We start from the raw sequence: 16,182 nt of genomic DNA on the forward strand, positions 1-16,182 counted from the left end.
CCTTTAAAATAAGGATTAAAATCATACTTTTAATATAATACTTGGCACATTAAGTTAAAATGGCGCGTGAGAACTCATTTTTTACGCATTATAACTAGGTACTTACTATTCATGAAATTAAATTCTATACGTAATTATATTTGATAATATTATTGATAATGTGTGTACAGCCCCTTACTCTCTATTTTTTTATTCGTCTGTGGCTTCGATTTTTGATTTTTACGTTAGCGTTCAGGAATTGTAGTGTATTCAGTATAATGGGGATGCTGACTGCCATTTTATCACGCCAGATGGCGCATCGTCGCCATGGCCATTGAAAACTGTCATATTCATACGTTTAATAACCTTTCACAAAGTAATTTTTTAATTTTCTCAAAATATGCCTCTTTGTGCTGTGCCAGGATGTACTAACTCCGGTGTCCATTTATTTCCGAAAGATCCAAAGTTAAAAAAACAGTGGGAGAAGGTTATACGTCGCAAAAATTTTGTGGCGACTTTGCATAGCAGGTTATGTCGGAATCATTTCCAAGAGTCTGATTATGTAGGAGAGTCAGCTTACACAGGTGAGTTAAAAAGTATCTAATTTCAGTCATTAGTGTAACAGAATCGCAGTTATCATTTGTACCAGTGTGTTCATGGAACTATAAATATTTTACTGTGTTTGAAAGCTGATTTCCAACACACATAATTTGGTTTGAATATTTCCCTAGTTTCTTTTAAAGAATAAACAAACCATGCATCACTAATGTATCACTATGTATCCTGTCACCCTTTATCCACCTATAGTTTTAGGCCTGGTCTAAAAAGCTCTTATTTTTTATCTTACTAGTTATGTTACAATACTAGTTTAGACAAATAATATTGCTGACTTGTTCAATTTATTTTTATTTTTCAGGATATCCTCAAATATGCAGGTATTTAAAAAAGGGGACCATACCAAGCATATTTCCTTGGTCCACCCATGTGTCAACAACGCCTACATCAAGAGCCCGTCGATATTTGGCAAGAAGCAGACGCCAAATTGACTTCGGTCAACCAACTGTGGATGAAAGTATTCCAGAACCCTCTACGAGTACTGAAATAGAAATATCTACAATAATAGAGTCCTCAACAGAAGACATTACTCCAAAAGCAATATCTGTTAGCACTCAGTGTGGTAGTACTTTAGGAATATTATCACTAGAAGCTATGAGAGGCAATAATAAAACTATTCATTTTTATACCGGTCTTGAAAACTATGACAAATTCATGCTGCTCTTAGACACATTAACTCCTATGTGCTATAATTTAAACTATTTGAGAAGTACAGTTATGAATGTTTGTGTTCGTGACCAAATGTTAATAACAATGATGAAACTTAGAAGGTATTTACCAGATTTTGAGTTGGCATTTTTGTTTGGTATTTCAGAAACTAATGTTGCAAACATTTTTATAACATGGATCAATTTTATGTATGAAATATGGAATTTAATTGATATTTGGCCCACTAAAGAATTAGTTGAATACTTTATGCCGGAGGCATTTAAAAGAGGTTTTCCGAGTACAAGAATTATTGTGGACACAACGGAAATACCCATTACAAAGCCTGGTAATCCTATAGCACAGCAAGTGACATTCAGCAATTATAAACACAAAAATACTGTGAAGGCTATGATTGGGGCAACACCTGGTGGTCTAATATCATATATCTCAGAATGTTATGGTGGTTCTGTCAGTGATAGACAGATCATAGAAAGATCTGAGCTGGTTAATCGTTGTGACAGTGGCGACTCTATTATGGCTGATAGAGGTTTCAATGTGCAGGATATATTTGCTACAAAAGACGTTACTATTAATATTCCAACATATTTGAAAGGAAAGACACAAATACCTGGTATTAGAATAGTCCAGGATCGAAAACTAGCAAGCAAACGAGTGCACATAGAACGTATTATTGGGCTAGCCAAAACTTACAAGATTTTAAAAAGTGAATTAAGCCCATACCACGTAGCCTTATCATCAAGAATTTTATTCATTTGTGCTTTTGTATGTAATTTTAGAGAAAATATTATGAAATAAAAGCTGTTTAATCTTATATAAATTTTTTATTAGACATTATTATTCTTTATATAGGAGTTTTTTAATCACAGCAGCTTTAAAGAAGTTGTGATAAAAATAATCAAGTTTTTCTAACATGTACTTAATGAATTCTTCATCATAATCAATGAATATGACTTCTAAACTTTTGAAGGTATAAACCAATAAGTTGCAAAATTTCCTTTTTGTGACATACAATTGCCCTTGTATTTGATAGTAATATATGTTGTTCTTTTTCAAAGAGAGTTTCCCATTTTCATATTGTAGATATGGCACATTTAGTGGACAAACTTCTTTGTTCCGCGAACTATATGGACATTTTACTTCTATTATTGTTTCTGATCCCAGTAAGCCATCAGGGGATGCTCCTAGGTAAGGACGTTCCTTACTCAAAAATAACCCACATTCTGTAATTTCAAGATTAAAAGTGTCCATATATTTTTTCATTGCAATTTTTTCATTTATATTACCATGTGCCATTGCTTTGGTTTTTATTGTAGTTTTATGTAAGATTTGACTGGAATATTTCAATAAACTTTCAGTTTTTAAATGGCACACAGTTTGAAAAATGCTGGCTGTTATATGGGTTTTTCTGTAACTATGCCATTTTGGGTTATTGCTTTGTCCTCGAGTCTCCCTTTCTATTTCCAGAATCTTTTGTTCTGATACATTTTGCAATACCATAGATTCTAAAAAACAATCTATAGCACTTTTTTCCAAGTACTCATGGTCCAAACATATGCTTCGTTGGCTGGCTACAGGATATATCTGTTTTATAGGCATTGATGACTGTGGATAATTTAGAATCATGGACTGGAATCTGCATTGAAATGCCTTCTTGTCAAAATCAGGGTTTTGCTTCAAGTATGGCGAGAAGACAGTATTATTTATATCCCTTTTTGATGGGAATCTGGAAGCTCGTAATGGAGTAGCATAATATTTCCTTGATGGCTTATGGAATGTCTGTAGTTGTGACGTAGAAACTTCATGAAGTATTATTATTTTTTGCTGGACAATGTTTTCTGCTGCAAGAAGCACCACAGCAATGTGTTTACAGTGGGCTTCATTGCCTTCACCTGCTGCACATTCACAGTTTGCCTCTTCAGGCATTCCATCGTTATTTAATTTGATGTTAATCTCGTATTGAAGTTGTTTCATGGATGCCTTGCAATAACCTGGAAGTATAGGTATAATAAATTTTAATTATCAAATTAAGGCAAGTACACAAACAAAATCTAAAACCACACTGTCATACCACAATCAATAGTAGTTGCATATTATTTCAGTCATCGCCTTTTATTTTCTTATATCCTACTAATATTAAAAATGCAAAAGTATGTTTGTTTGTTGGTTTATTCATTTGTCCTTCAATCACGCCACAACAGAGCAATGGAATGTGATTTTTTGTATGGGTATAGTTAAGAACCTGAAGAGTGGCTACTTTTTATCCTGGAATATTGTGTGAGGAGTTTCAGTAGTACTTAATCAAAAAACTTATTCCACACAATTTCCAAGGCATCAGCTAGTTAAAATTAAATAGCTAGTCTAGTATAAGTGGAAATAAGCCTACCTTTTAGGTAAGTATCTTGGCCAGATGTTGCTGATCGTAAAACAAGAAGGTATCTCGATTCATACAATTTAACAGCATCGCAGATATTTTTATTGAATCTGAAATAAATACCAATGCATGAGGACTGAATGAGGCTTAGGGTATTACATGATAAATAAAGGAACAGTATTATTATATTAAATGTCTTTTGAAAGAATTATATTATATTATTTGTTATTATAAGCACTAGGTACCTACCTATCAAAGTAACTTTGAATATGATGTTTGGTAATCTTCGGCAATATGGTGGAGCTATTAACGTCTTTGTAAAGTTCTACAGCAGGTACGTCAATTGCTTGGCTTTGAGAAGCTTGCAGGGTTTGGTGACCAAAATTAAAATTTCGATCGTAGGCTTCTAACCTAAAAATTAAAAACATATATTATGTACTAAAGTAACGATCTCAGGACTATACTTAATTTTTTAACATGAATTATTTAAGAATAAAAACATTCAAATCCAAAAAAAAGGTGCTAATTATATAAAAGACCACTAAAAAAAATTAATAATATATATTAGGACTACCTTTCTACAAGTTCCGATTTCTTTCCAGTTATCCTCCCTCCTCGTTTTTTTAATTCGTCTTTCAATTCTTTGAGCTTCCAGGTAGAATACATATCAAGTATTGCGTTGATCGATAGGTTTTAACCACAAAAAACAGCAAAAAATCGATTTGCAAACTGATGTAAACAAAGCAATTACAAAATGACAGCGGCCATCGCGCTTCTAGCGCCCTCTGCGCTCAGCTTTGCGTCAGCATCTTCATTGTGTGTGAACAAAGTGCTAGTAGGTACGTGAATGCATGACGAGGCTTTGACAGGACTTCGTCTGTGGTGGCGTTTGCTGGCGCGCGTGTCGTGACTTTTTGGAGTGTTTTTTTTTTGTTAAAACTGACTGGAAAGCGCTCTAAGGGGGTGCCGTGCGTATGTCGGCGAGCACCGGTACAGACGGGGTCCATACTTGTATAGTTTAGCTAACTTGTTACAAACTACAAACTTGACATTGGCTAATCATTGTAAAAGCCAGACGAGAGAAAAAAAAAAAGAGGCTTTGACAAATGAATCGCTGGTACCTATATAGTGATCTGTGATGAATCGTTCAGAAATTATGACATTTAGTAGTACATAATTCGTACCTTGGTCAAGGTTTTGTTTATATGAAAAAACTTGGGTTTTACGATAAATTCTCAATAATTACTAGGTAATATTGTTTTATCAGACATCCATTAGCTAAGTGTTGTAAATACGAGCGATAAAAAAGCTGTCGTACCTGTATTTTTTGTACAATTTGATGGTTGAGTAGGTATGCACTGGAGTGTTTTTGATAAGCTTATCACACCTATAAGACACTGCCGGCTCGCTAGGTGTGGACGTGTTTCGTGTTAAATCTTTTAAATAAATAACAAAATTATAACTGAAAATGTCCGGCGAGGGTTCAAGCATGAATGGAAACAGGAAGGTGGCGTTAATCACTGGTATAACTGGACAGGTAACATTTTTTTAAATTATAGCTCTAGGACTAGATAATGAACTACTGCTCAGCAGGTATGCCTAGTTGGCATTAAAAACTATTAGATAGAAAAATATTATATTAGGTACCTACTATTACCTTACAGTCTTTTTACACATCAGTTATTGCATTATTTTCATTTTCTATAAAGATTACTTCCTGGACTAGACAAGACTTACTTTTTTTAAGCACCTTTTTAATTTATCTCAATAAAACTATTGTTTTGCTGTTTTTGCAAGGTTAGACTAAGTACACAATAATATAGACAACTTCCCTTATAATGAGAATAACAAATGATTGTTCAATCATTGTCATGCATTTATGATCATCAATTAGGGTAGCATAATTATTTATGCAAGTTTCTGTATGAGAGTTTTTTCAGGATGGATCATATCTTGCAGAGTTCTTGATAGAGAAAGGTTATGAAGTTCATGGAATACTCAGAAGATCATCTTCTTTTAATACAGGTAAGCTTTCAAAAAGTTCTGTACCAAATGTAATAAGAAAAATTAATAATAAATATAATTTTGTTCTCCATAAAGAAATTAATTTGTAACTAGATGATGCCTGAGACTTCCTATATTCAGATTTTTAAAATCCTGTGGGAACTTTTTGATATTTTGGGACAAAAAAGAGTCTATGTTGTTCTTCAGGATGCAAGCTGTGCCAAGATGATGCTAGCAACTTCACCCATGTGAATTTAGGATTTCCTGTGAGAACTTTGATTTTCCAGGACCAAAAGTAGTCTTATGTCCTTTCCTAGGATGCAAGCAATCTCTGTACCAAACATCAAAATCAGCTAAGTGGATGGGCAGTAAAGAGCAATTTAAGCTTTTCTTTGCTGTGACTTGGCAGGTTTTCGCACTGAAACGTTTCTGTCTATTGTGTGAGCAGTGCACCTCCAGTATATTTGTAGTGTTTACATTAAAGGGATTTCATTAGGAAATGATATGTTACTCCATATTGGAAAAATGCAATCTTTTGTACCAGGTCGCATTCAGCATTTATATGGACAGCCAGCGTGCCACACAGGTGGACAGATGCATTTACACTATGGAGACCTCACTGACACAACCTGCCTTATTAGCATTATAACTAAGGTGAGCATATACTCTTTTTGATGTCCTAAGTTAGAATTGAAAAGAATTTATTTGCTAGAATATGATAGTGATTCGAATTTATTTGCTAGAATATGATAGTGATTCCATAGGTATATTTTTGGTACCAGCTAATAAATTAGTGTGGCTGTGTAAATTCAAACTAGTGATAAATAATTGACTAGGGCTAATTTTGTTTAACTGGCTGATCCACCCGGCTTCACTTTGGTGTTTGCTATGTACCTATTAAAATATAAGAATATAATATAGCCTATGTTACTTGGATAGAGAAGCTTTCTAATGGTGAGAGTTATTAAAATTGGTTCAAGGTATTTTCAGTAGTTCCAGAGTCTATCAATTACAAACAAACAAATCTTTTTTTCTTTATAATATTAGTATAGATTACATAAAATTATAATAAAGTTTTAGTAGTAAAAATTATAGTAGAAATTCTTGCAGTGACCACTTTTACCGAAACCTTCTTTTTTAAAACCAAAATTTATTTTTTCTTTTACCAAACCAAAATAAATAACTTTATAAGAATGTTTAGTTATTTATTACAAAGAACCATATTAATTGTAATCCACATAGAAAAATACCTATTAAAATTAAATGAAGATTATTTTGTGTGAACATTCAAATTTTAAATCATACATTTGGTCACCCTATTTGTGCATGACTTTCAAGGCCTGTACCATGTTGTTAATTAGGTATTGTTATTAACTCCATGTAACACTAACTGTTATGGAAAGAGAGATTTACATAATAAAATAATAAATGCAGAGTTAATTTTCCATGAAGTGTGTAAGTATATCTATTTGTGTTTTCATTATTCATTATTAAATACATGTTATAGCTATATATTCTTGAAAATGTTATTTTAAAATCTAAACGTTACTAAATACTGATAAACCGCTTTTGAAAATTCTTTTATATCTAATTTGAAAAGATATTAAAAATATTGTTACTAATATAGAAAAATCGTGAGATTATGAAATACTAGATGATTCCTGCAGACCAAGTGCTTAACAGATATTCCAATATCCATGTAACATACATTTACTTACATGTAAATGATTTTGACGATTGCGATAATTCAAAAAACCCTACAAATACCGACATGTTTCCTTATCTTTGATTGTCGGTAATTCCGGCTATCCAAGACACATGGTTGAAAACTATTAAGTAGAACGAGGTTATCGCAAAATCAAAATAGATATGTATTTACAAAACTAGTACCTAAAAGTACAGTAGTAAGTACCACTAATAATAATTAGGGTACTTCCCGTTGCAGACCTAGAATCATGTTTGGAAGGTAGGTAGGTCTTATGGCACACTTAAGGGGGAAATCCGAAAACCGTGAATTTTGGTTACATTACAAAAAAAATTAAAATGAGTTCCTGAACAGATAATTAGTATTTTCAACTTCCAAAGAAAGATTAACATACCAAATGGGATATATGAAAGGGCTTTACCTGTGCATTCTAAATCAGTTTTTTTTTTATTCTTATTAATTTAATTCTTATTTTTTTATTAATTTAACGTAATATAATTTTTCTTTGTGCACCATCCTGCGCTCTGGTCATATAATTCTTTCACTAAAGGTTGCTTTTAAGATATTGCTTTAGCAATAAAACCGCCTTTGCAGGGTGCAAATGTATATTTTCTTCTTGTATAGTTAGATGTATAGTTTCTTCTGTGTGTTCTGTATATTATGTATGTTTGTGTGTGCAATACAGAATTCTAAATAAAATAAATTACCTAATGGGTAATGTTTTGTGTTACAATAAAGAAATTATGTATCTTAATTTCAGATAAGACCCAAAGAAATATACAATCTAGGAGCCCAATCACACGTCAAAGTGTCCTTCGAACTAAGCGAGTACACGGCGCAAGTCGACGCTCTTGGTACTCTGAGGTTATTAGAAGCCGTCAGAACTGCGGGGTTAGAGAAAGAGACCAAGATATACCAGGCTTCCACCTCGGAGCTTTATGGGAAAGTCGTGGAAGTTCCGCAGACTGAAAAGACGCCGTTTTACCCCCGATCGCCATACGGTGAGTCAAATAAACTGCATTTTTAGGGATCCGTACCTCAAAGGAAAAAAGGAACCCGTATAAAATCACTTCGTTGTCTGTCTGTCTATCGTGCCTGTCAAGAAACCTATAGGGTAGGTACATCCCGCTGAACCCATGTTTCATCAACATGGGTTCAGCTGTCAAACCGTGAAAAGGTAACATATAGACAGATAGATACTCTTTCGCACGGATTTATAATATTAAGTAGGTATTATTAATATTATATATCAAAATTCATTTTCTTAACGTACTTTTACTTTGAATCATGTGAATTAACGGCCAAGAATTAACTTGGTATCGAATAGAAATAAAAGTAAACTAATTGGGTATTTTCCTACTTTTGAATTTGATAAATATTATTACTTTATTATAAATTAGGATAAAAATAATGACGTACGCTGAAAAAAATATTAAAATCCAACAAAGATTTACAAAGTTAAATAAAAAATAAATGAATAATAAAGTTACAGGCATTTTAATTTTGGAGTGGGAGGGTCTTCTATCCCTTTCTCGCAAAACGAAAATTTGTATGAAACCGCACGAAGCTACTATAGCATTAGCATGGAGTGACGTTATAATGCTATTATCGCTATCTCTGTCTAATCTGAAATATTTAAATGCTTATAACTTTTTTGTTATTTGATCGATTTAATTAGTTTTTTTCAGTTTACGTTATTATTTTTATCCTAGTCACACTATCACATCACACTAATATTATAAAGGCGAAAGTTTGTATGTGTGTGTGTGTGTGTATGTGTGTATGTTTGTTACTCCTTCACGCAAAAACTACTGGACGGATTGGGCTGAAATTTAGAATGGAGATAGATTATACTCTGGATTAGCACATAGGCTACTTTTTATCCCGGAAAATCAAAGAGTTCCCACGGGATTTTTAAAAAACTACATCCACGCGAACGAAGTCGCGGGCATCAGCTAGTTTATAATAAAGTAATAAAAAAAATAGAGTAAAATACCCTATTGCTATACTTATATGTACATAGCAAATATACGGGTACGATGCCATAACAGAATTGTTATCTGTTATCTACCTACAGTCTACACGAAACTAACTTTGGCATTCACAACTAACGCCACGAGAACAATAAGATGACATTCATGGTCTGCATTGTTAGGAAATTGCACACCTGACTGATTCATACTCAGGGTCTTGGTTTTATTGTAAACTGATTTGAAGGGTAGTTTTTACACTAAGCAATAATTTTATTGCTGTTTTCTACCTATCTATCGGCCAGTATTTCACAATTTAATGCAGAAATAGCTTGCATACGTGTAGTGTAGGTATCACACTAATATTATTAAGGAGAAAGTTTGTGTGTGTGTGTGTGTGTGTGTGTGTGTGTGCGTGCGTGCGTGCGTGCGTGCGTGCGTGCGTGCGTGCGTGCGTGCGTGCGTAAAGTACTATAATATAACGTTAAAGAGCGAACACAAGGAACGCCGGTGCACAGATAAACCCAACCAGGCTTATGATACACCGGAATGGTCATTGTACATGGTACACATGGTCATTCCATGATTGTAATTTTTTAAATGTGTATTAACATTTTTTTGGATCGGATATGATCTGAACAAATCAAATATGCCAGACCAAAAACGATCGTCTGTCATCTAATAATAAATTACATTTTGGCCCACAGCATGTGCGAAGCTATACGGCTATTGGATAGTGGTAAACTACCGAGAAGCGTACGGCATGTTTGCATGCAACGGTCTGCTCTTCAACCACGAGAGCCCGCGCCGAGGGGAGAACTTCGTGACGAGGAAGATAACTCGCGGCGTGGCCAAGATACAGCTTGGCCTCATGAAGACTCTGGAGCTGGGGAACCTGGACAGCAAGAGGGACTGGGGACACGCCAAAGATTATGTTGAGGTGAGATATATCCCCTTAAATTAAGATCATGCCTGGCCAAGATACGTATGGGGCTCATGAAGTCTTCAGAATTGGAGATCGAGGATAGCAAGAGGAACTGAGCCAAAGATTATTTGACCACACGTGACCTTCTTGTAAAAGATTATTCTCTTACAGGAAGATTATGTGTGGTCAAAATACAGACTTCATGAAGAATGGAACTGGAGAATCTCATAACAAGAGAGACAGGAGTCACACCAATTATGTAGAGGTAGACCCTTCTGGAGTCAAAGGAAATGAGTTATTTAGCCAAAACGAGTGTTGGAGTGGGCTTTGTGGCGTTCCTACGCTAAAAGTATTGAGTCTACAAAAAAAAACTGACTACACAAATTGTAGGAAATTGTCTCTAGTTCAATTGTTACAAGGCCATTTTTATCGTAAAATGAGTGGGAAAGAAGTTATCGTCAAAAAACTGTTTTTTGGACACCATTTTTCCAAGATGGCGGCGCGAGCGGCAAAGACGAGGTGACAAAATAAAAATTCAGAAAGAGCACATCGAAATCTATATAACCACCAATTTGCACAACTCCCGGAAAACTTTCCATCTAAAATTACCAAATGACTGGGCTAAATCTAGATATAGAACATTTTGAACCATTGCCACCAGCCATGCCTCTACAAATTACTTACATTTATTTTTATTCTTTCAGGCTATGTGGCTAATGCTACAACAAGAGGAACCAGAAGACTTCGTGGTCGCGACCGGGGAATCGCACAGTGTGAGAGAATTTGTGGAGAAATCCTTTGCATACGTCGGGAGACAAGTGACATGGAAGGGCACAGGCGTGGACGAGACCGGCCATGATGCCGACACGGACGACTTGCTGGTCACTGTCAACCCTAAATACTTCCGACCTACTGAAGTGGTGAGTAATAAAAATTGCATATTGCCGAAATAATTGCTGGGCTATACAGTCCTGTTAGACATATAGTAAGTTGTTGACAGCAGTTTAGTTTGTGAAAGGTCTAAGAATTGCATCTTGCTGAAAAAATTGCTGGACTATTATGGCAACACAATTCGGTTTAAACAGGGCTATAAAAATTGCATCTTGCCGAAAAAAATGCTGTACTGTATAGTCCGGCTTGATATAGAAATATCTTGGTATCACAGTTTAAAATGTAAAGAGCTATAAAAATTACATATTGTTGAAAGTCTTGCTGGGCTGCATAGCCCGGCTTGTTATATGGCAAGTTCTCAGTAGCTTAGTATGTAAAGAGCTATAAAAATTGCTTATCACTGAAAGTCCTGCTGGGCTTTATTGCCGAGCAAATTGATACGCGACGCGGCCTTAGAAGAAAGGAGACTAAAAATTGGAAAACTAGGTCTTTATTTAAACTATACTTATTCTAGGACCTACTTCTTGGGGATCCATCGAAAGCTAAGCAGAAGCTAGGCTGGACCCCACGCGTGACCTTCGACCAGCTCGTCAAAGACATGATGGAAGCAGACCTCCAGCTCATGAAGAAGAACCCGCAAGCGTAGAACTATAGCTCGTGAGATTACAGTCAGAATGGGTAACATTAGAGCTTTAAGGTGACATTGAGACTAGCTGAGATCTATAGAGCAACTATGTCCTTGCTCAGAGTTAAGTTTCAGTTAAAACGAGACGAATTTATACCAGCGATATAACGCTGTCCCGTTTTAACAGTGTATTAAGCCCGAGCAAAGTAGAAGTGCACTCTGTAATGTTCGTATTTTAACATTCGGAAAGTTGGTTCTTCAACTACCTCATAATATGGCCTCAACTCTTGACTGTAGTTGTATTATATTTGCAAAAAACTTTGAGGGATAAATCGTAATTTTTATTTTACAATAATCCATAAGCTAAGTGTCCAATAGCAATAAAACTTGCAGAACCAGCTGTCATTGTAATGTCAAACGTCAATTTATACAAGTTTTTAGTTGCCAAAACTAAGCTAAAAGTGAGTGGTTGGGATTGATTACATAGATCAAGTGACTTGCCAGAGCTAACGTCTGCAAGTTCTATTGCTAGTGGGACACTATTGACCTACCAGTTAAATACATTCCGAAGTTTGAGATATTGTAGAAAACCGTATACTACAAAGCGCCATGCACACATTGACCCAATGCTCGGCCAATGCACTTGGTGAACGTGCTACAATGACCGGTTAACTGCTTGAGTAAAAAGTAGCGAGTAAAGTTGGCGACAAGGGCTAACTGTTCAACCAATCGTGTGCTTCTGCATGGTAGGGATCCCCTCACGCCTCCTTCGGTCCGCGAAGAGATGTAAAAATCGACTATAGGGCATTTTTTCAAGTAGGTTGTCGGTCATTTTACCTACTTGAAATGGTACTATTGAGATTGCAATTAAAATTTCGAGTATTCGCATCTTTTTCTTTCCAATATAATAAAAAAAGGATAGACAAACCTACTTTAATTTAGAACTGTACAACCTCGTGACTTTAGCTATTGTTTTTTGCAGCGTGCAATAAAAATTTTAATCTTTAAATTTAAAATTCATGTTCCGCCCTTAGGACTATTAAAAAAAAGATGCAGATACTCAAAGTTTAGTTTAGAGGAAACCAATAGACTCGACGTCACTGTAATTTTCCAGTTTGGCGTATTTTTTGGGTTGTTATACAAACATCAAAAGATCTCAGCGCAATTCTCAGATAGCAAAAACATATACCGGCAGTCGCTGAATGCGTTGGCCTAAAGTGTACTGGGGCCATGAAGATCAATTGTTTGTCATGGCGGTGCTAGTGCTCATCTTGTACAAGTAATTATTCCAAAGAAACAGGTTTCATAACATTACTAACTGACTATTCTAAGCTTGGGTAGAATTTCTGAAAATCCCTAATGATAAGTTAATGCACTGTATATTATTAGGTAGGTATAGATTACAGTTTGGTGTTTTTTAACATAATTTATCGCGAAGCTATGAGTTCGCACATACACTTGTATAGTTAATATTTATATGCACAAAGTGTGTCGTCCTACGTGTGCATTTAAAATAAGTTATAACTAATAAGCGGTTATATGATTAGCAATTAAGCATTGTATAACCTCGAGTGTAAAGGTGCAGACAGATGACTGTGTTGTGGTGTGTTGCAACGCAGCCTGGCGTATCCATCAATCCATGAATAGGATTGCATGTTACACCCATGCAATTACTGCCCCGAGTCCGGCGATAGCATAATGTGATAACTACACGTGGCAAAAGAAAATTTAGGTGTTCTACTGCGAAATTAAAATTTTCCGATGATCATCACCTTAATGATAAGCAAAATGAAACCACAGAATTCCAGGTAATTTCAGTGACTTATAATCACTGGTTTTATTTAGGTTAATGTTACATGATCCTATATCTAGGTATTTAGATTTGCAACTATCAAGTGACAGCGCGCGACCAGTGACTAGACTAGAGAATACGACACACGTCTTCACATAAAATGTGTGTCTCACACCACAACACAGTGATCCGTCTGCATCTTAATCATACTTTTACTACCTATCTTGTATTTACTTGGCTGTGTTCAGTATTGGTGATTTCTTTCAGCTAGGCTTAAAGATAGAAAGAAACTACAGTATCATTGTTTGCGAACCTACGTACTATTTAATGTATTTATTACACCGATCGCCGTCTGTCGAGTTACAACACACCACAACACGGTAATGTGTTTGCGCTTTAAGGCTGATATCTACAGAGCGTATTTTTTATTTTTTTTTATTTTGCTCACATCTACACAGCTTGATTTTGCTCACAGTTGAAACAAGACAGATTTTCGTTTCATTTTTTTTTAAGTCTGAGAAATGTCAAAGTACGCTCTAGCGATTTCAGCCTAACTTGCGCCTTGATTGATTTATTGCCATATAAGTACTTTAAGTATTTTTTTTATAAAGAATATTAGCCATCGTGACTTATACTCCCCTTTCCCCTCCAACTAATCTTTAAGCTTGTGCTAGGAGTGGGTACGACAATAGTGCAACGGGTGGCATTTGAACCGCCGACCTTTCGGAATTCAGTCCGCTCCTCAACCGTTGAGCTATCGAAGCTCTAAGTACCTATTGAATGTAACTTGTTTATTTTGAATTAGAATTTAATTTTCTACATCTGCATTAAATGTTTTACTTACTGTAAATTGTAATTAATGTTTTAAACATTAAACAATAGTTTAATAAACACTATCTATAATAATTCTGTTGTAAATTATCCACATTATTAAAGATATGATAATATTTAATACCTGTGTAAAGTATGTATGATAAAATTTATTTTATGTCTGTATTACTGTTAACAGATAGGTAAATAAGTTGAATTTATTCACTTAGTTTGTTTGGAAGTTTTAAGTTAAACTTTCACGCGCACTTTCACATAAAAGTATTCAACTTAGTACATTTTGAATGTGCATTTTTAATTTGTAATAAGTACCTAATTCTAAATATATTGAAATAAATGTATATATTTTTAATTATCTTCAGCAATCGTTTACATAAGTAATCGGCATAGTGCAACCATAGCGGTTGTCACAAAGAAATGTGTTTATCAAAAAAGATTTTCTACCAAAAGCGAATTTATAAAACATATTGCAATAAAATATGTTTATCTTATGTTGTTGTTTTAATTATTATCTTTGATGATGCACGCGATTACGTTTTAGGCTTTTAAAATTCTGTGGAACTCTGATTTCCCAGGATAAATGTTATACTGCTGTGATATCATAAGGGAGGACTAATAAAAAGCGTATTATAAAAACTCAAAAATATTTTATTAACAGTTGTAAGGTAACCTCTCCTACTGACGTTAGAACAAGATTTTAAAGCAATTTACATAACAAGTTTTAGCCGAGTCGCATATTCTTAGTTATCAGAAATTGTGGTTAAATTAGAAATTAGTTTAACACTTACTATATAAACTAACTTTCGATGATCGCGAGTGAGTACGACAAAGTTTTCTGAGAAACAATAATAATTTCTAATAATATGCGCCGCCGACCCTTAAACAAACTAATTATAATTAGTTCTTGCATTTCGAGTGCACGAGGCTCATGCTTGTGTCGTATCGATATCGATATGAATACAGTGACAAGAATGACAAAAGTGACATGAGTAAGTGAATGTGAGTGAGGAGTGACAAGAATGACAAAGTGACATGAGTAAGTGAATGTGAGTGAGGAGTGACAAGAATGACAAAGTGACATGAGTAAGTGAATGTGAGTGAGGAGTGACAAGAATGACAAAGTGACATGAGTAAGTGAATGTGAGTGAGGAGTGACAAGAATGACAAAGTGACATGAGTAAGTGAATGTGAGTGAGGAGTGACAAGAATGACAAAGTGACATGAGTAAGTGAATGTGAGTGAGGTGTGACAAGAATGGATAAGAGAAGGAATGAATATAGGGAAGTTTGGAAGTAGCGCCAGTGGTAGAAAAGATGAGAGGCAAGGTATAGGCATGTAATGCGGAAGGGAGAAAATCATGTCACTAGAAGAATGTTAAACATGCACGTGGGAGGAAAACCGGCCAAGTGCGAGTCAGACTCGCGCACCGAGGGTTCCGTACTCGGGTATTATTTCCGACATTTTGCACGATAAATCCAAAACTGTTGCGCATAAAATTCTGTTTTAGAATATACAGGTAAATATATGATACCACCCCACTTGGTATAGTTATCTTACTTTGAAAATTGAAACACATTTTAATTTTTTGTGATGTAACCACAAATTTACGGTTTTCGGATTTTTTCCTTTACTTGTGATATAAGACCTACCTACCTACCTGCCAAACATGATTCTAGGTAAACGGCAAATACCCTATAGGTTTTCTTGACAGACGTGACAGACGGACAGACAACAAAGTGATCCTATAAGGGTTCCTTTTTTTTTGAAGTACGGAACCCTAAAAAGAGGAGAGAAAGACCATAGAAAAG

The 16,182-nt window shown here is 35.0% G+C and overlaps 3 protein-coding genes across 3 annotated transcripts; 2 read left to right on the forward strand and 1 right to left on the reverse strand.

Annotated features, from left to right (window-relative positions):
* The first annotated feature begins 264 nt into the window (after positions 1-264).
* On the forward strand, positions 265-2,597 carry LOC123873002. The gene is made up of 2 exons (XM_045917643.1): positions 265-563; positions 896-2,597. Exons 1-2 carry the CDS (start codon positions 380-382, stop codon positions 2,056-2,058), a joined length of 1,347 nt encoding a protein of 448 aa, XP_045773599.1. The 5' UTR covers positions 265-379; the 3' UTR covers positions 2,059-2,597.
* LOC123873001 lies at positions 2,098-4,443 on the reverse strand. Its single transcript, XM_045917642.1, has 4 exons — positions 4,209-4,443; positions 3,884-4,045; positions 3,647-3,744; positions 2,098-3,251 (listed from the first exon to the last, which is right to left on the reverse strand). Exons 1-4 carry the CDS (start codon positions 4,298-4,300, stop codon positions 2,098-2,100), a joined length of 1,506 nt encoding a protein of 501 aa, XP_045773598.1. The 5' UTR covers positions 4,301-4,443.
* Positions 4,444-4,788: 345 nt separating this feature from the next.
* Positions 4,789-14,863, forward strand: LOC123873003 (GDP-mannose 4,6 dehydratase). Its single transcript, XM_045917644.1, has 7 exons — positions 4,789-5,171; positions 5,575-5,659; positions 6,183-6,292; positions 8,104-8,344; positions 10,021-10,253; positions 10,943-11,158; positions 11,644-14,863. The coding sequence occupies exons 1-7, from the start codon at positions 5,103-5,105 to the stop codon at positions 11,773-11,775; spliced, it is 1,086 nt and encodes a 361-aa protein (XP_045773600.1). The 5' UTR covers positions 4,789-5,102; the 3' UTR covers positions 11,776-14,863.
* Positions 14,864-16,182: the final 1,319 nt, after the last annotated feature.

The sequence above is a fragment of the Maniola jurtina genome, chromosome 16 (assembly GCF_905333055.1).
Source record: "Maniola jurtina chromosome 16, ilManJurt1.1, whole genome shotgun sequence".
NCBI lineage: Eukaryota > Metazoa > Arthropoda > Insecta > Lepidoptera > Nymphalidae > Maniola > Maniola jurtina.